At 37.9% G+C, this 20,657-nt stretch overlaps 1 protein-coding gene across 1 annotated transcript; it reads left to right on the top strand.

Annotated features, from left to right (window-relative positions):
* The first annotated feature begins 926 nt into the window (after positions 1–926).
* LOC115238224 (muscleblind-like protein 2) lies at positions 927–19,975 on the top strand. Its single transcript, XM_029811850.1, has 3 exons — positions 927–1,095; positions 6,791–6,875; positions 8,416–19,975. The coding sequence occupies exons 1-3, from the start codon at positions 1,003–1,005 to the stop codon at positions 8,562–8,564; spliced, it is 327 nt and encodes a 108-aa protein (XP_029667710.1). The 5' UTR covers positions 927–1,002; the 3' UTR covers positions 8,565–19,975.
* Positions 19,976–20,657: the final 682 nt, after the last annotated feature.

Genomic DNA, 20,657 nt, shown 5'->3' with positions numbered 1-20,657 from the left:
CGCTCGTCGATGGGTGGCGGCGACCTGACACACGCTCCTGTTCTCCGCTTTATCACGTGCTTCGGTCCGACCGGTTGATTGATTTTTCCCGAATTTCGCCTCTATATCCGGACGCGGGCTTTTTATATCGTGCACATACATTTATATATAATCTCCCATTTTTTCCGACATATATATACACGTATATATATATTATGTATTATTATAATGAATATTCTCTTCTCTTGAAACGCTGGCTTGGTATGTGTGCACCGCATTATTTCGACGCCCGCCCATCACCCGCGGACAAAATCAAAATCGGGATCCCATTATCTGCGCGACACACTCTGGTACATGCGTCGTCGTACGCCGTAATCTAAAAATGCACAATAATGCGTGCGAACATGCGTACTACACACACACACACCCACACTCGCTCTTTACGTGGCGATGCAACGTTTCGAAATTCGCATCGCACACTCGACCGTGCGTGTGTAAACGCGAATTTGAAAAAAAAAAAAAATAAATGAATAAATAAACGAAATGCACGGGCGTTACGACAAGCCGACGATTTACACTTTCGTTTTCCGTAATTTACGCTCTCATTTTTCTCACGCGCTTTTTTTCATTCGCGTCGTGTTCTCGCGCGCACATTTATCGGAACGACGAACGGCTGCGACTGCAATTTTAACCGACGACTCATCATGGTCCCCTCGTGTGGAGTGTTTAATTAAAAAAATAATAATATCATTAACGAAATGAAATGAACGATGCGCATTACAAAAAATTTGAAACCGAACAATAACACACGAAACAAAAATTCGATCTTACTGTCGTACATGTACCTGGATGCTCCGAGGACACGCTCCACGCGTGTCTCCTTTGATCTGGTGCCTTCTCCACCGAATTCAACCGACTGTGTGGTAATGAAAAAACGACCACCAAAAAAAAAAAAAAAAAAAACTACCGATACTTGAAAAAAAAAAAAAAAAAATACCGTACGAACACTGCCTCGTTTGCTGCATGTGGATCGCCTTAGCAGCCTTAGCCACTGTCGGGGCCCAAGTGGTCCCCCAAAATGCTCACTGTGTCGTCTACACAGACAGCTGCGGACAGGTAGACTCATTATTGTAACCAGTTTTTTATCCGGTCTCGAGTTTGCATCACACGCGCCGATCGCATGATCGCGTGTGAGACAAGTCCCTGCTCAATTCCCTGAAGATCGTAATCGCGAGATGACTGCTCTTCACCGCGATCGAGCTTCGAGGAATTCTATTCTATTTTTTCCTTCATTTTCGCATTGTTTTTCGTAAAACATTGCGCGAATGATGGATTTTATATACGTTACGACACTTTTTCTTGACGTAAATAGAATTAATTTGATATTAATCGCTAATTGTCCGACTCGAAAAATTAGAAAATGTATGGTGCTCCGTGATGCAAGCTCGAACTTTAATTGCTGCTAACCTTCGAAGTTAACGAGAGAGAAGGATAATCGCGGTTATCGCTCTATGAATAATCTGCTTTTTTTTTATTCACGCACCGCTTAGATAGCAGGAGATTTGATGTTTGTTTGATTAGTTTAAAGAGCGAACCCCGTTCCGTAATCCACATCTCTCGGTAACTTTGGCTAACACGTAGCTTTCGGGGGCATCTCCCTCACGACTGCTCACCGCAACTATAACTGCGAATAACCACTGCCTTTTTATCTGGTGTTTGTCTATTATTATACCAGTAATTATTATTATGCTATTTCGAAAGCGTTGTCGTCACCTATACATCCCCCGCCCCCTCTGCCCCATATATATATACATACATAGGCATACGAATATTCATACATACATATACACACATAATATGAATACACGGACAAACCTATTCACGAAAAAAAGATGCACGCTTCTTATACAGTAATTAGTATGATTAGTACTTTTGCAATTAAACAATTTGCCATGTATCTATATATTATATATATATATTATTATATCTATCATGCCATTGTCTTGAACCGCTTGTCTGATTAACGTTGCGCGTTTATTTGTGGATGAGGATATTGTCGGGATGTCTTTTAAATATTTCTTTGTATCCGTGTCACAATTGAATCTAATGCTACCGTCTGAAAACAACTTCTATCCTTGTACGCTTCAGTATTCTATTTGTTTATTTTTTTCTCTTTCTCTCTCTCTCTCTCTCTCTCTCTCTCTCTCTCTCTCTCTCTCGCAGTGCATCTTATCGCAAGTAACATATACGATATAGACAGCTGTTACGAGTGTCGGGCGTGTATACTGTGCATGCTCAGTTATATTACATTTTCCTTTACACTAAGAGAACGCGTATCGATAAACCAGGGGGCATGAAACACATTTTAAAACACATCTCGATAATTTATCTGCGGTATTTAGAAATTCAATATGAAATTATGATTCTCTCTCTAGCTACTACATTTCTTCGCTAATCGCACTTTTTTTAAATTGCTTGATATAATTGTCAGAAATATCAAATGTCAGTTTCAATCTCGTTTGGAAATCTCTATGGTTTCGAATGATTTATAAATCTATTAAAAAGTAAATTCTAATCTTTGATTCATTAAAAATTAAAGATTACATCAAAAATATGTAATAAAATATATCACACTTTTTAACATGTCAAGAGAACTTGAGTAATCTATTCTTCGTCTTTGTGACATCGACATAACATTTTACTTGTCTTTATATAGAAATAGTTTGATTAAATCAATCAGATTAATGAGAGTTTTAGCAAAATTGTTCAATTCCTCTTTTTTTTAAAAAATGCAATTATGGTAACTCGTATCCTCTGGTTGATATCGCATGCATCGTGTCAATATTCACATTACATGATTCGTAGTATTCGCCATAATTACCGGAACGATTCGAACGGCGTTTGATTATATCGTGAAACGTTTGAAAAAATCGATAAATTATTTAGACAGTCGTGATATTTTCATTGGGCAATGACAATGGCGTGATTTACGATTGCGCGTTTGTACTCTTGCTTTCCGAATTATCATACAACTGAAAGCTAACGCTATTTTACAGCCAAAGAATCGAAGCAAACTGAACAAATTCGAGTAATTTTTCATTCAAGACGAGTATCTGCCTCGCGCAAATTGCTTTCAATCTCGAGCGACTTAAGGATCGAGATCTTCGTCAAGACTTGAAGCAAATATACACGCAGCTTTTAATCGCTCGAATCGCTCAATTTCCGCTTACTTGGTCAAAGAATGACACGGGATATCTCTTACGCTTGCACTGATTGCTTTTGATGCAATTAACTTTCGAAGTACAGAATATAGAATACATGGATACATATATATATATAAAGAGTAAAGAAACGCGTGCGCGAGCTTTTACGTCTTCGACCGATAATTCGAAAACCAATGACCATTTCCAATGACAAAGCTTTCCCCGCATATGAAAGACGATCGGGTTCAATAATACCGATCGTCATGCATTGTTCTTTGTCGAACACACAATCACATATCTATAATATTTGGCTAGCTCTGTCGTTATGGTTGCGGAGTCGCAGTTGACATAGTGTTGAACTTATTTGCAGTAGAATATTATTAATTTGACGGCTTATACGACATATATCCCACATCCATATATTATACGATATTGCCGATATAACCGCTGACTATCCAGTTCTTCCCCCCCCCCTTTTCGCCACCGTAGCCGTCCCCCTCGTTATTTCGGTTCGCCGGCGTGGATCACCTGAGAAAGGACCCTCTTTCCTCTCGTAGCTTTAGTAGTGAGTGGATGTGTGTGTTACGGTCCTGTCATTCACGCACGCGAACTGAAAGCGATGGTGAGTCGGCTTTTGGCAGCACACTAACGCTTGGGTGATGACACTGTATTATCATCATCAGCTGATATACACGGACCACTCTCGTCGTCACCTTCGTCATCGTAAAATAGAGATTGACGCTTCGACCTCTTTTTTTTTCTTTTTTTTCTTTAATCACACTTGGATACGCGCGTCCGACTTTACGAGTAACACCTACGATGATCACCCAAGCAACGATCCCCCTTCTCCCGGGCCATTATTTGCATGACCAGACTCTGTGTTCGTAGCGAGTAATCTCTTATGCAATTGCAAGAATTGTTTATTATAATATGGTTAATATTATGGTTATACATCGTTTATTACTAGCGATATAATTATCATTACTGTTGCTATATTTTTTTTTATGGCCGTCATTATTCCTATCATCGTTACGTATTTAAGACTTTTACTTTTGTTACTGATAACTTTATTATTATTATTATCTTATGATTATTACGAGTGTGTGCGGGATAATCTTTTGCCGAGATTTTGTCGAGCGTTTATATGGCGAAGCAAGTTACTTTATCGTTACTTTTTTCATATATTTTGCACGCTTTTAAATACATATATGGTGAGCCTATGGTATATTTTTGCGCGATAATATTTTGTTTCTTTAATTATCTTTTTTGTTAATTTTTTCATATATATCTGTCTGGTAGGTTGTTAATGCTTTGACCTAACGTTTTGCTAACACGAAAATCATACTCTGGAATTTGATGTTTAATCTATTTGCTGCATTTGTCTCTTATATATTTCGGATATACGAATAATTCTCCTAGATACGAGTGTACGTGTGTGTTTCCGTGTGTGTGTGTACATATAATATGCATACATCTTTTTTGCCGATGGGTAATAAAAGGAACGGATAGTATCTGCAGTAGCTGGGTGGAGTTTCCGCTTCCACTTGGGTTCACTTTATACGTATTCTTTCGATTGCCAATGTTCTGCGATTCGCATTTTATGTCTTTCTCTCCACCATTTGCCGTATGTTAAATGTGAAATTATATTTTCGCGCGCGCGAAAAATATATTGCTCCGAAACATCTTTTCTTGCCTCCGCTGATATACAGCCTCCGGTGCGTTTAATACACTTAAGTGTGATATACGCACAGTCGCGTATAGTAGATCTCTTTGTGCGTACATATTATATATATACATACACACATTTGTAATATTGTAATTATCGCTCCTATCTCGCAAACCGAGTTTACGTTAAGTCGATGTTCTCCAACATCGTTTTCGATCGGAAACGAAAACGACGGAGAGAAGAGAACGCGGGAGAGTTTCTAGCGCTCCTGCCAGCATCTCTTTCCGTTGCTTTCCCGTATTTTGTTAACACTAAAATTTCAGTCTAGTCATTGCGCTGAATGGCCCGCTGAGAAGAGGGCTTCCAAATCTGATTCGCAAATTCTATACAACGTTCACTAGAGCACACGATACGAAATTGTGAATTAATTTTGAATATAGGTATCAAGGTCCAAGCTAATATTCGAACGTGACAATTTTACTATGTCAAATATTTTCATTGGATCGTAGACTTTGATCGTACGAACTTTCGACGAAATTTGCGAATTAAAGATCCTTGTTTCTAGGCGCGCTCCTTGCACACATTGTGTCCGAGATATCACGGAGATTAGCATAACGAAAGTGTCTCACACACACATACATAACCGGCTCGTGTTATAAAATTAATACGAATTCCCTCAGTTTTTTCGCCCAGAATCAAGCCAATCTTGCAAATCCCGACAAACCGCGAATGTATCCATTCGATAGAATTAATACGATTTAGCTGCAAGATTCTGTCGATCAGAATTATTTTAATATTTTACATTACGATAAATATATATATACACACCATAATAGGAAATTCCCTGTTTGAAAACGAAAGTTCTACTGCAAATTTACCACTTAATTTGTATGTGCGAATACTCAAAAGCGGTCGTCTTTTACTTTATCTTTTGTTTTTAATTAGTCGGGGTTACAACGGGAAAAGGATGTCACTCGTCTCGGATCATGCATCTCGAATATATCAATCCGATCGCTCTGATTATTCGCACATCAGTAGCAATTAATTAATATCCATATACGAACCGATCTTTTAGAGCATGTAATGAATCGTGGATATGCTCTAACACTGAAGAATTTGGAACGTATGTTTGTGCGAAAAATCTCTCAGTGAGAACAGGGATGCTTAAAAATATACTAATATACCTGATATTTTTAATTAATAAACTGGATTTTAAATAAATAAATGAAGAAATAAGTAAATGTATTTTAATGATACATTCTTTAAAAAAATAGTGAATACTAACACTTTTTTGCAGATTAATTAATTTAATTTATACTGATACTTTTGTGATATATTACACAACAATATCAATAAAGTATAAATCAAAAGAATTATCACAAACACACATAGCACACTGATATTTATTCTTCATTTATTCTTCATTTATTCGATGAGAATTTAATTTATACTGATACTTTTGTAATATATTATACAACGATATCAGAATAAAGTATAAATCGAAAGAATTATCGCGGATAGCACACCGATATTTATTCTTCAATTATTCAAGATTGCTTTGTATATACAACGTGGATAAACTAATTAACAAGTACAGAAATGTATGTATAATATTATTATAACACACGATTTTAGTTATCCATTTCGATAGGAGGTGAAAAGAATTTAATTATGGGATATTGGTATATTTGTAAAGCAATCCTAAGCGAGAGAGAGAGAGAGAGAGAGAGAGAGAGAGAGAGAGAGAGAGAAAGAGAGAGAACGGTACATGAGATATGATTGGGCGCGTGTGCGTGTATCTGTGTGTAAACGAAATCTTGCGAGGGCGCATGTGTGTGTGCCTGCGATATCATAAGTTTTTTTCTTTTTTTTTTTTTGCACATATCGTACACCGTTTGCCGATCTCATTTGCTATAAGAGTATCTGGCACATTTTCTTTCAGTTACTGGACACCCTCCCGGTGTGCCAAGATTTTAATCGACAAGTGTGCAACCGTCCCGCCTGCAAGTTTATTCATCTCAGTGACGGTGAGTTATTCGGGCGTTATTGGGGAGCACAGATTCCAATCGTAGCGCAGCTAAATGCACAGAATAAGTGCTACTTACATATTTATGTGAAGTGATGGGGACTATCGCGGAAAAAAATGTTCTATGCACAGATCATAATTAATTTCAAGATATAAGAACGTGGGTTTTATAATTATACTTTATCATTCATTAAAATTTATATTGAAGCAGAAATTTCGAATACATTGAAAATATTTTGATTTTGTTGCATTTATTTGCCTGTACTTAAAAAATTTGTTTCATCAAAATTCGTTAATTTTCAATATTGAGAAATCATATAATTAGTCTCTCATTTTCATATCTTTGCCCTTTCTCGATCCTATGATTTGCACCGATGACCGCGACCTATATTAAAAAATTAAAATGCTACGGAATGGTGTTGCATTTAAAGCCGAATGTGCAGTGAGGATACGAACCAATATCTCAACAGTGAATACTTGACTCGTCGAATTGATATTCATCGGGCGCTTTGGCGATTTTCAAACATCTCCTTGATCGGTATCACGGGGTAACGAGATTTCCGGTAAAATCGGCAGATTCTCGGTTAAATTGAAATTCCTGCGTGATGGAACTAATTCTATAGACAGCAGGCACGGATGATTATGGCCTTGTCTTTCACACATTCGTCGCTCGATTTTCCACAGATTTTGCCAATCCGTGGGTACGAGACGCGTCGCAATTACGAGCAATAAATCATTCACGGTTTCATCGCCCGGAAGTCCGATTGTCGTTTCGGCGCTTTTATTTTACTTCCGTTCTGCGACGTCGACGTCGACGTCGCGTTGATCGCCTTCATTATCCCCGGGGCGTTTATTAAAAACGTCACGCTGTTACAGCGCGACTCGCTTTTTTCGGGTTTAGCATGCGAATGATCTTTGCCGAGATGTAACGAGAATCTCTCTTTTGTCAAGCCGTCGTCAATTAGGTTCCACTCGCGATAATAAGCAGACGAGGTGAACTCGACAATGCAAGAGAGAAAACGTTTCTCGCTAGCTCGCGAAACAATTAGAGGGTGTACTTTTTACATAATCAATTGCGAACAATGTATACATTGCGAATAACGAGCGTGATTTGTATGTCGCTGCGAATTTGCATGAATCCCTTTAACGTTGGTGAAAATTTTGAAAAATATTTATGCGTCGCTCTTATATACTCGATGAGAATATCGCATCGTCAAGTTTTCTTCACGACGAGTCAGAGATAAATTATCTTTAATCTAAATAGAATATTATTTATGTTTAAATTATACAGAGAATTAGTTTTTCTCGAAAAATAGTTTCTGCAATCCGAACATACCAAAGCACATTTTCATTCTATACGTTTAAATTGGCAGTACATTTTAATCTTCAACATTGTTCGAGAAATTCAATGATATCTTGATCTTGGGGAACATTGTTTGACACTATAGTCTCCGTAGATGGCGAAGAAATGGGCAGGAATTTCGTCATGCGCAAGCACATATATATAATTTGACTGATCCGATTTCTCTATAAATTTTCAGGAAACGTGGAGGTGATCGAGAACCGCGTAACGGTGTGCAGGGACGCAGTGAAGGGCGCGTGCATGCGACCCCAGTGTAAATATTACCACATACCGATCGCGTTACCGCCAGCACCTTTGATGGCGATCGCATCGTCCGCCTCGCCATAGGGTTGCTAGCGACAGCGAGCGGGGACAGCGAGGAGGAAGAGGACTCGATAAAGCTTGCGCGAGCATGCATATCCATGCATGTCGGGGATCGTGACGTCTACGAGATGGTGGAAACGACTGCGAACAATGGGAGCGGAAAGAAACGGAGGCGCGCTGAGTGAGGAACGTCGTCGTTCACGCCGTCGATTCGATTTACTTTCTCAACAGCACGTCTCGATATTCCCCTTCGCGACACACACTCCTCTATATACGACGTATATACGCTCGTAATGCACGCGCACGAAAGTGCGAGTTCAGGCGCACGATAGAGCGAGGGAGAAGATAGGGTGTCGAGGCGAAATTTCTGCCTTTGCGTGAAGTCGAAAATGTTCGCGGGAAAGGAAGAAAATGTATAGGTACGAAATGAATTTCTTTTTCGTTTATCAGAGAGAAATTGTAGCGCGAAAAGGAGAAAACTGGGGAAAGATTCGACACAGGTGATCGTGGAGGCTGTGGAAAAATCGAACGGCAATCTGGCGAATCGTCGCGAAGAGGGTACCAGTCAAGAATCATCGAAATATTTCTTATGATTATATAGTGCGAGTTGGTAACTAAAGTCTTCCTTAACGTTGTCTTTTTTCTTATTCGATTTCTATTTGGCTTCCTATGGATCGTGCAGGAGAGGCGAATTTCGAGACGCTCGTCGAGAATATCCTAAATAATCCGGAAGAAAATCGGATGCGGGAGATTTCACAACTTCCACGATTCCCTTCTTTTCGTTTAACCCGTTTGTATCACGTAGGGTCCAAGTCTCTCGGATCAAGTGCAAAGCCCCAACGGCCAAGAACAATGTTTTGTCTCGAAAGGTAAGCGTTAAACTCGAATACATCTTGGAGCCCATTCTTGTCACGATCGAGCGAGTTAACGAACAATGATCCGCGTGCGATTCAACGTGATTCAAGTTTCTACGACTTCCTCGTTGACGCAGCGAAGTCATACGTCAAATTTTTTTTCCCGGTTTTCGTCGATGAACAATAGTTTTCTCGAGAGCAACAAAATACAATTAAAGAGAAAGAGAGTTTTTATTCTTAATCCTGAACTTCCGTTTTCATATATTATATCGATATTTTGAATGCAATTAATTTTGCTTCACGTTCACGAAATCTGAAAAAACGAAATACATGCAATATAATATATATGACTTTTTTCTCTTTTTTTATCACGGAATAATTGCTATAGTTTTGAAAGTGAAATTGACTTTGTATTTTTACTCAGCCGTTGCATAGTCGAGGAAATTACGTTTCTGTATGCCCAGGATTTTCTTCCTTTTCCGGACTTGCCGCGTGCAGTGTCTTCATTCGCTGTGACATGCAGTGCACGTTCGCGCAACGCAAGGCATGCTCGTAAGAGAGAATCCGGGAGAGAAAAAATATGTCTCGAAAAAATATTGTATATCCACGTCAGATTCCGGCGTGAGAGAAATCGTAATTGTATCGCATAAGTAGACTAGCTAGGGGCTGCGAATCAACGCGACAAAACTAATAGATGCTGATCTTAAAGAAAGAGAGGTATGCAGAATATACAAAATATAATGACGATAAATATTATCGAGACGATGTGTAAGAGAGAAATAATTTACACGAGATATGATATAAGACGCGGTGAGCGCGCGCGCACGCGCGCATATAACGAAGTTTTTTATACTCGTATATAACAAATCTCAATTATATTTTGTTTTTATGATAAAATAATGTAAACACGTGTGTATATATACATACGAAGAGAGATATGTATATGTATGCATATATGATAAAGGGGGTGTAACAATTTCGCGCGAAGGGGAGCGTAATAATAGTTATCGGCGGATTGATTGGCGATGATTAGGCGAGCGATGCGAAGTAATAGTCGGAAATGGAACGTCGAAATTGTCGGAAACTGCGAAGCGGTCGGTTTTCTCGCGCGAGGAGAGGAACAGGAAGCCTTAGGACGTGTGTTTTACGCCGGCTAGTTGACTTTCACGATCGTCTTACTTGATTCGCGAGAAACGGGCAAACGCCGAAAATCGCACATTCTCTATAGGCGGGTAAACACTAATTAATTACTACACTACGACAAATGTATATGACAAATTTATATGCATACGATAAGAAATTATATTTAATAACTAAGAGAGACTTCTGGGAGAGATGGGAGTATGAACAAGAGCGATCGCGAGGAGATATTCTTGACGTGAGCGAGAACTGTCGAGAAAAGAAGAAAAAAAGAAGAGGCGAGAGAGAGAGAGGAATCGTTTTATATCTGCTCTTCGAAACAAACGAAAAAAATCGATCCGCCTAAATCACGTGTATAGGTTTACACGATTGATAGGGAATAAATTTATATACGTTGTTTCAGTTTTCGTAAATATTATTGCGTTAATATCTTTTAATCGTATATATCGCGCGTGAAGGACCCTCCTCCATCGGTCGAGTCTTTCGTCATTAAATGCATTCTTCATGATAATTCTTTCTCGTGCACGCTTAATTGCACCTTCGAAGCTATTCTTCAAGTTATGCTCCACGATTACGCGTGCACTTTGCATATATATTCGCGTCTCTCTGCGAATCTCATTTCTCTTTTCATAGTTTAAAATTTGAACGATACATTCTCGCGCGTCCAGAACAGATGTTCCGAGCAATATTTTTTTACAAAGTATATATACATACGTCGAAAAAGATATTAATATTAAGGCACGCTTGCGGACCTGATTTTCTCGTCGAAAATATCTCAAAGAGTAATAAAGAGTAATTGCCCACTTGAGATACTTTGCTCTGAAGAGAGAGAGAAAGAGAGAGAGAGAGAGAGAGAGAGAAAAAGTGAGAGTCTTAACTTCCGAGTCTGCGATCAGCATAAGACTTCCAATTTCACCACATATGCTAACGTGGCAATATAAATATTTGAAAGACATTTTACCGTCCAGGAGAGGCTTACACCAACTTTCCCGACCAACGATACGATATGATCTATCGAATATATTCATACCGAAACACATTGCGAAAATGAAAAATGCACTTTTGAACTAGTCATGATGATGGATCAGGATCCTTCACGTACCCCTTTTTTTTACTTTACTAAATGTTATATCGTATTATTCTTTTTTAAGTTAGTTAATACATTAATCGTTTAATCAATCACTTTGACGATAATTATAACAATTATTTAAACGAAATTTAGATATAACACAAAGTACTCTAACGACAAAAAAAAATAAGTATAAGAAGGAGACGAGAGAAGCCTACGGATATAAAGTAATAAATAATAAAAATATATATATTAAACGAGTGATTAAAAAGTTAAGCAAGAGTAAATGTTCCTGTACAGCATTTAAGAATCAAAGGACACTCTTATCAAAGCAAAAGGAAAAAAAAAACAGATTAATACACCTTTGGTATTAGAAGGGAAAGATCCGAGGCTGCCAGTAGGCGCGAATATAGCTGGAAGTTCAACTTTGTAAATTACTCGTGTACATAAAATAGTATTATTGCGTGAGAAGTAATTCGGTTAGCACTAGATACAGAATAAAAAGTACTGAGGGTTCTAGGATTGTCATCGATTATGAAATTGTTTGTTAAATAAGTTTGTGAACGAGCGGGAAGGGCGTTTTATACGCGCGTTATATAATAATCCGTTTTATAACTTACATGTAATTTCTTTGCGACGATTCACTTAAATTTTAACGTTGATTTTTTAAAATTTGCTCTTCCTTTTTTACATGCTTCTCTCTCAACATTGTAATTCTAGTCATGTATTCGAAATTATTTAATTGTATTTTCGTTGTATTCTTTTTGATATACGTATATCGTCGCTTTTAATTCGTAATGTAACATCACAATCCATACGTTCAAATTTTTTTTTTTTTATCTACTTTTCCGTCTTCAATAACCGTCGATTATGCGATAGATATTGCTACAAACGCAACTCAAGAGGGATATACATGTAAATTCATCGAAACGAATGGGGAAAGACATACGGACGAGTTCCTCCGTGCCCATACTTAGTATATGTACATAGATTTAATTAGATACGCATAGAGGAAAAGAAAAAGAGATATACATATATATATATACGTTATATTATATAAAATTAAGTACAATAATCTATATGAATGTCCATTTAAGTGATTCAATGACACCACGAAGAGGAGAGCGAGATATTTTCAATTGTGATTCCACTTAGAATATACTCGATACTTTCTCTTAGAGACCCGCGCTCCTCGTCTTCGGGATATATTTCTTCTTCTTTGGTATCAGTGAACTAGATTTTCCCCCATTTACTACGTCTTCATACGAAAAGACACCAAGAGCAGGAACGATATTCAGATATTCGTCCCACTCGCCTGCCAGCCGCTCAGCATGTTTAGACGAGCAAAGTCCTTCGAGAAGTTATCGATAACTCCTCCTTTCGTGTCGTCTCGCGATGGTACGGTTCGTTAAAGCTCAGGTACACCCTGATCCCGACGCCCTCGAAAACGAGATAAACGACCGGGATGCCTTCGGCTTATTTTCGAACGGATTTTCCTCTCTAATCGCTAAACGATGAATTAGTTTTTAGGTAAACAAAACGGTCACATACAGACAACGCATCTAAAGAGCGCGAAATTAATCGTCGGACAGTACTATACCCGTCTTTCCCTTTAATACCAAAACCTCTAGTAAATACACAATGTAAACGAATATTATAATTAATGATAATTATGCGAATGCAGAAATGAGAAAAAAAAATAATAAAAACGGACAGAAACGAAAGAAGGAACGAAACGCTGCTCCGATATTTATGGACAAATATAATATCACGAGAGTCATTCTAAAAAGCGAAAACTAAAAAAAAAAAAACAAGAAACGACAAAAAAGACAATGACAAAACACGATGAAAACGTTGTGACGAATCCACTGGAGTTTGAGCTTCCCAACTTGAGTCAAGGGTTTTAGCTGCTGCAGCAAGCAATCACAAAGCAAAACAATTATTTGTAATCAAGTAAGAGATTCGCCCGCACGAATTCCTTGCCGTCGTCCATGCCGGGCGTCGTATTCGACGTTTCGGTGAATCTCTCGGGAGGAAGACTTATTCCCGAGAGGAAATCGATGGGGAAACGTATCGCCTCGTTGAACGACGACATTAAATTCGGCGGGTGATTTGTATATGCTGCCGCTTAAAAACAGAATGCTGCTTCGCATGGCCAACGATTGCTCGCTGGATCGCATGAGAAACGCGATTATAAACTCGAAGATTAAAGAGAATCGTCACACACATATACACGCATATTGTGTCTCCGGACGTTAATTCTTAACTGGGGTTCTGCCGTCGAGTTAGATCAAATAAGTACTTCTGCAGGTTACTAGTTGAGAATTAAGTTAAGAGTCTTTACGGAATGTTACACACTATACGAAGATACTTTTTCAAGTATGTTTTACGTGCGATGCGGAAAACATCTTTTTCGCAACCCCCGGGTTGTTGTGTCAACAAGAATGACTGGAATCTATTCTCATGCGTTCTATCGTTCGTGTTGGCCGGATATGCTCGTGTGTACCTACCTACCTAGCTTCTTGCGCGCTACGCATTTTTGACTCTGCTAGGAAAAGGAAATGAAAATGAGAAGGATGGCGAGAAAGCAAAAGAAGATGGTCAATTAGATTGGAGAGAGAGAGAGAGAGAGAGAGAGAGAGAGAGATAGAAGGGACAGACAGAGGGGCAGAACAATGAAATGCGCGAGGTGTGTTTTTATTCTGCGGAGAAACCGGTCAGCGCTCCGACTTATGGTCGCGATTGCCACGATTGTTCGAACGAGGTGGGGGAACGAACGGGAACGCTTACTACGTTTCGGCGATTAATCTACTTAATCGGATTGCCCGTCGACGATTGTGTCGGTTGCGTTTTCGAAATTACGTCCATAAAGTTTCAACGGGACTTATGGGGATTTTGTTCGTAAATTTAATCGGTTACCATGAAACATTTACGGAAAATAATGAAAAAGAGCAAAACATTTTCTTTAAACATCTCTTCCGGAACGTAAAATCAAAGTAATAAAGAGTTTGTTTTATAGGCATATCTTCTCCAATATAATGATTGAAATATTTAGAGAAAATATCAAAATAAAGGAGTAAACTGAGCTTTCTAAGCATTTTATTACTTTATCTGGCAAATAAAATATTCGGAGGAAAAATTGAGAAATAGAAGCAGAAAATATTTTTTCTACATTTTTCAATTCAACATAAAAAATATGATTAAAATATCTATAATTAATTACGTGAAATATAATAAATCATACAGAAATTGGATATTTTATCGAAATTATAGCAGATGAAATGTTTAAAATATCGAGGTAAACATTTTTTTAAAATGGGTTCGCAAGACACGAAACGCAAAGATATACACTATAGATCATCCACGCCAGAAACAAGATTAATCGTAATTTGAAAGATTTACTGATGAAAAGTACTTGACGTAACCATAGATGTAACGCGTAAACGAACAAGCAAACAATATATACTTCTCTAGGTAAAATTGAAAGTCTGCACACGTCTAATTTATTAAACAATTTTTAATGAGTAAGTTTTTCTAAACTTAATTCAAAACAAATTATTTTTTATTAAATTGAAATAATGAAATAACCATGTTTTTTTTACATTCAAGGGAATTATAAATTGTATAAGATAAATAATTAATATAAAATTATATCCGCACATATATTGGGAAAATTTTAATTTTGATTTAATATAAATTCATGTGTTCAAATTTTTGATTAAAACTTTATAAAATTCACATTGCAATGTTATTAGTACACAGAAAAAAATTTTATTTGTTCCAATACGTTTATTATAACTGCGATTTTTAACTTTGCAAATCTGTGCATTTAAAAACTAAAAGTTTAGTATTTAAAATAATATTTGTTGCTTGATTATTTTCCACAAATAAACTTCTCAACTCTGAATAATGCTTAAATTATGTAACTATAAAATACTAACCAATGATACGAAGCGCTTTAATTTTAGATTCGAGATTATAAAAAGATCAGACATAGTAAGTGCAACAGAATGAATATATATAAAGACACATAAACATATAGTTTTGATTTTTATTTGACATACACACACTCAGTAAATCATAAATCGATCATGATATTTACATGATAATACGAAAGTGTGACTGGATTTCTTCGCAGAAAAACCGCCTTGAGACTTGGTGCGCGAAATGTTTCCCTTGTCGGTACGTAATAATTCGTACGCAACGAGAAGTCATGTAAGCACAAAAGGCTCGGGAAAGAGAAGTAGCGAGAAAGAAAGATAGGTATACTGGAAGGAACGAGATGAATTTTTGTATGGAACACAAGAGAGAAGCAACCGGATATGTTATTTCATATATACGTATCTACGTATAGTATACGTGGACACGTATATGTGAACACATTTCGAGATTGAGCAATCGCTCCCTCGATGCTGTACGCGATTCTTCAAGAGAGTTCCTTTTATTCAGAGTACTATTATATATGTATATATACGTGTATGTATGCAGACTTTTTTCCCCGAATATGCGGGCGATTTTCCTCCAGCTGGCATGCAAATCGAACGAAAAAAAAAAGAAAGAGAGCGAAGGAAAAACATATTTTGATATGAGGAAAAGCGCGGCGGGTGTCAACTCCCGCCACACGTGTCGCGCAGAGATTTTCGATAATTGTCAACGACAGAGGAATGCCCCCTCCCCCCGCCCCCTGTGTAAGAGCAATTAACTTATATTTGCAAACGCAATGGAAAATTGTCTAGATAATGAAAAAGAGAAAAAAAAACATTTAAGCGACTTTCTAGATAAAGAGCCTTGACATTGGTAGTTCGATGTTGATGGATATTAACCTTTCGACTAAGCTAACGAGGACTCTATATAGTATTTTTGAATTAGATTATTTAACACCTATATATATATAGAGAGAGAGAGAGCGGTATATTGTAGCCCTTAGGACGAGAGTTTTACCGAACGAAACTAATTGCATGTCGATGTATCAAGCATTATAAGCTTAATAGCTTTAGTAGATAGTAATCATTGTTGCTATACGGTCGCCCCCCCCCCCCCTTTGCTGGGATTCTCCCTGCGATTCGCCGCGACGGGAGATCACCGAGAGAGCAGCCCGTGGACATTCTTGTGCGCTGCCGTTTCGTTATTTCTTCATTTCCGCTTTTCATGCTCTCCTTGTAGCTTCTCCCCCCTTGTCCCTCTACACCCGTAAGCGAAAGAGAGTGCGAGAGAAAGAAAGACAGAAAGAGATAGACAGAGAAGGAACGATTTAATCTCGCGTTAGTAACGCTTAGTGTCTCTAGGTAATATTATACACGAACGTATTATATACAATGACTTAGATGAAGTAGGGTATTCAAGATGAAACACTAAACGAACACAAAGCGGAACGCTTCTTTCGAGCTCTCGCGACGAACTTTACTTAGGAGGCATATGCTCTTCACGGAAAATACTCTATTTCTCACTGGAGACAGACCTCGTAGCCGAAAATACCTGCCTTGGAAACGTTCGTGTGTACCTTCGGCCTGAAATCGAAGAAAAGCGTATCCAAAGTATTCCCCGCCCCGCCCGCCCCTTTCTTTCTTACTTTCTCTCTCTCTCTCTCTCTTTCTCTCTTCCTCTCTCAACATACTGTATTAGAGTACTCCGATTATTACGATTTCAGATCACGTAGTAAAAAGTGTCTATTCTACAGATTAACTTTAAATAGTAAATCGTATAGAAGGAGAAAGAGAGAGAGAGAGAAAGAGAGAGAGAATACCTACATATTACTTACGGCTTGCGAGACAATGTAATTGCACTTTAATCAACGACTTCGAAGTATAACGTATTATAGAAAGTAGAGCACCGGAGTTCGCTTTTTGTCCGGATCAATATTTAAATAATAGAGATCCGATCTCTCATCCTCTCCCCTCCCCCCCCATTCCCTCTCATTATCTCTGAGTCGTCATCTCCGTGTTGAAATCGATTTAAATCGAGCGTGTTTCTTCCCCGCTTGTGTGTAAGCTTTGCGCCTCTTGCGAGATGCTTCTTAGATCCTCGACCCCACTTATACGCGCACAAACACAGACATATACACACACACATATATATGCATCCAACAGATGCCGAAATATACAAATATATATACACGTAAATGTCAATGTCTCAGATAACGCGTTTTATCACACTCAAGTATATAAACATATTCGCATATCTTGAAAGCCACGCTACGGACAACCCCATGTATAAATAGCAAAATATCTCTTATTAATGCGCGCGTAGTTAAAATCAGCTTGCTTAACTAACGATACTTCATTACCTTTGCTATTCGCTGCATTGTCAACTTTCTTCCGTATCGGGTGTTGGTTTCTGCCGTCGATTTAAAAATGATATAAGGCATCATTCCCTTAGTTTAAAATCAGGCTCGTGTTGTATATGTTTCAGATCCAAAGACGAATATGTGGAAATTTTTCTGTAATTATACAATAATTCGTTAGCAAAGAAATAATTATAAAATATAAAATGTAAGAGAGAAAGATTTGATTATGCTAAACGAAAAGAATTTTTCATATTTATTGCAAACCTTTTTTATTGTAGATTTTATTATAAATATTTCGGATATAGAAGATGAGAAGTATTACTTTAATATTAAATCCATTTCTTTTAATCGTCGATGACAACTATTACTACTTGATTTGTATTATTTTGTTCGAGTATTATCGCTCTTTCAGCTTTCATATGCGATTTGTTTCGACTCACTGCGGTTTTTTCCGACGAGCGGTATCGGCGATCTACGGGCAGAGGCGAGCGATCGCATAGGCACGACGACGAACAGCTGAGACGCTCACGTGACTGAGCGTTGCATCATGTTACGTCACGCGATTCACATGCCCGCGCGACGCGATCGCACGTCTCACCCGTCACTGAACGGATCAGCTGTGCGTACAGCAAGCTACCGAGCGCGTAGTAGCCTCGACCTTATAACATCCTATCCTTCGACCCCCGCGCACGCGTGAGGATTTTTACGGACGTCTTTCTTTGTTATGACACTTTCTTTCCTGTCAAGCGTTTTCCCCGAAATTGCTATATGAGACACGCTTTTTGTTGGCAGTAGTTTTAGTTTCCCGGTGCCTTCATCCTCTCGGAAAAAAAGTGTGATTCAATGTTACGTTTTATTTTATATCTTACGAAGATGGCTTGATCTCTAATCCCTTATTCCCGCCGTCACATGCCCTCCCCTCCCTTTGAACATAATAACACGGTCGCCCCCCTTGACTACAAGTTTTCGAGAACAAAAGAAAACATACAAAAAAAAAAAAATTAACGGTGAACAACGCGTGAAGACTAAATTGAAGTAAATCTATCGGGAATCTACAAGATTAAAGAACAAAAAAAAGTTAAAAATTACATAAAATAATTAAGGTCATGAATTTATAAAGATATTTACACTTTAAGAATATATATATAAAGAGAATCTTCTGTGGCAGCATAATATACGGAAAATTACTAGTTCGACACTTAAACTAACCGTACGTTGGGGACGAGGACGAAGGATTTTCTGGATACGTAGACGCGAGGATAGTGTCCTGACGATCCTTCGGATCACTGCGTCTTCCGACAGTGATGTAACTATTAACATGTAATCCCTTAACGTTATATTTTTCCGGTGGTAGCTCGCGCGTTCACGCTAAACGCTTCGTTTGCGATATCGGTATCAGCGCACGAGCAGGAAGGCTTAAAAGTGTTTATAGAACGGCGATCGCCGCGTTTAGCGATAATAGCGAGGGCTGCACTAGCCGCCGGCAGTTTGTGATATATTTAGTGAAACAAATTAAAAAATGGTTGTTATTCAAATTAAAAAAAAAAAAAAAGAAGAAAGAGATGCAGAGAGAGAAAGAGAGAAGAGAAGCGCCTAGCGGTTTTACATCACACACATACATACACACATATACACACATATTGAAAGGATTTGGTAGTATAATTGCGCGCGCTGCTGAGAGCAATCTGATTCCGCGTATAACGCTGAGAATAAATCTCATAGGGCATTCCGTGGTAGATTATAAGCAGGAGGCTGCTTTTTTCAAAGTCAGTTTTTGTAATCTCCGCAATTTGAAAAGAATATTTAGGAATGGTTGATGGTGTGTGAGATGCGACTTGAAGGCGATTTTTTTAATAGCGATATATACACACGAATCGATCTTTATTGTTATGATGTTTTATAGTTGAAAAAACAGAGATCTGTGAGTAAAATTTCTCTAAAAGAGAAATAAGTATGCCTATCTAATATAAGTATTTAAAGATTTCTTGGCAGAGTATTCTCCTTTTTCTATTTTTTCAACACCAAGACCTCGCACGCACATATTGGACTGAAGGAACTGAAAATCTTACTTTAAGTCGTATAATTACATCGCTTTTAAGAAGACACCTTCATTTTATCGGCATTTGTCGAGTGTGGAACCGTGGAGAAAAGAACAAAATGTTTCTTTGAAAGGGTATTATCGACCTACTAGCTTAACATTGTTTAGTATTACACGACAATTTTATATAGCCAGAGTCATTTCTACTCATTACGACACATAATTTTTTATAACGAATCCAGCAACGCAGATTGACCCACGCACCGTCACCGACCTCCTCTCAGCAGCGTCGAGATCGTCGTGTATAACTAATTGTAAATTTTAGGTATTATCGCGCGTATAATAAGGAAAAAAAAGCGATAAAGTGAGAATGTGGTGGCAAACTCGTAAAGGAGAGGAGGAATAAGAAGAAAGAAACACAAAAAAAATATTGATATAATACACATAATAACATATACACACATACACACACACACACATACATTATATATTGTAATATTATTTTTCGAACATAGTAATGTAATGTAGAATATAATATATATATTATATATATATTATATATATTATCGTATCGTAACGAGATCATTTCGTATAGCGCTAAGTTGAACGAGGTGTGTTTTTGGAGGTTTAAGAGAATTAATTAAGGTGGGCCAGAAGCGGGCGGGCGTGCAAGAGCGGCGCGAGGTATATATATATATACACACATATATAAATATAAATATATATATATATA

Source organism: Formica exsecta, unplaced genomic scaffold, assembly GCF_003651465.1.
Source record: "Formica exsecta isolate Colony F162 unplaced genomic scaffold, ASM365146v1 scaffold115, whole genome shotgun sequence".
In the NCBI taxonomy this organism is placed as follows: domain Eukaryota; kingdom Metazoa; phylum Arthropoda; class Insecta; order Hymenoptera; family Formicidae; genus Formica; species Formica exsecta.
This window is presented reverse-complemented; position numbering and strand designations above follow the sequence as displayed.

Coding starts and splice junctions, on each gene's coding strand:
- LOC115238224 (XM_029811850.1), top strand. CDS start 1,003: ATGTGGATCGCCTTAGCAGCCTTAGCCACTGTCGGGGCCCAAGTGGTC. Junction 1,096..6,790: donor ACACAGACAGCTGCGGACAG/GTAGACTCATTA, acceptor ATTTTCTTTCAG/TTACTGGACACCCTCCCGGT. Junction 6,876..8,415: donor GTTTATTCATCTCAGTGACG/GTGAGTTATTCG, acceptor ATAAATTTTCAG/GAAACGTGGAGGTGATCGAG.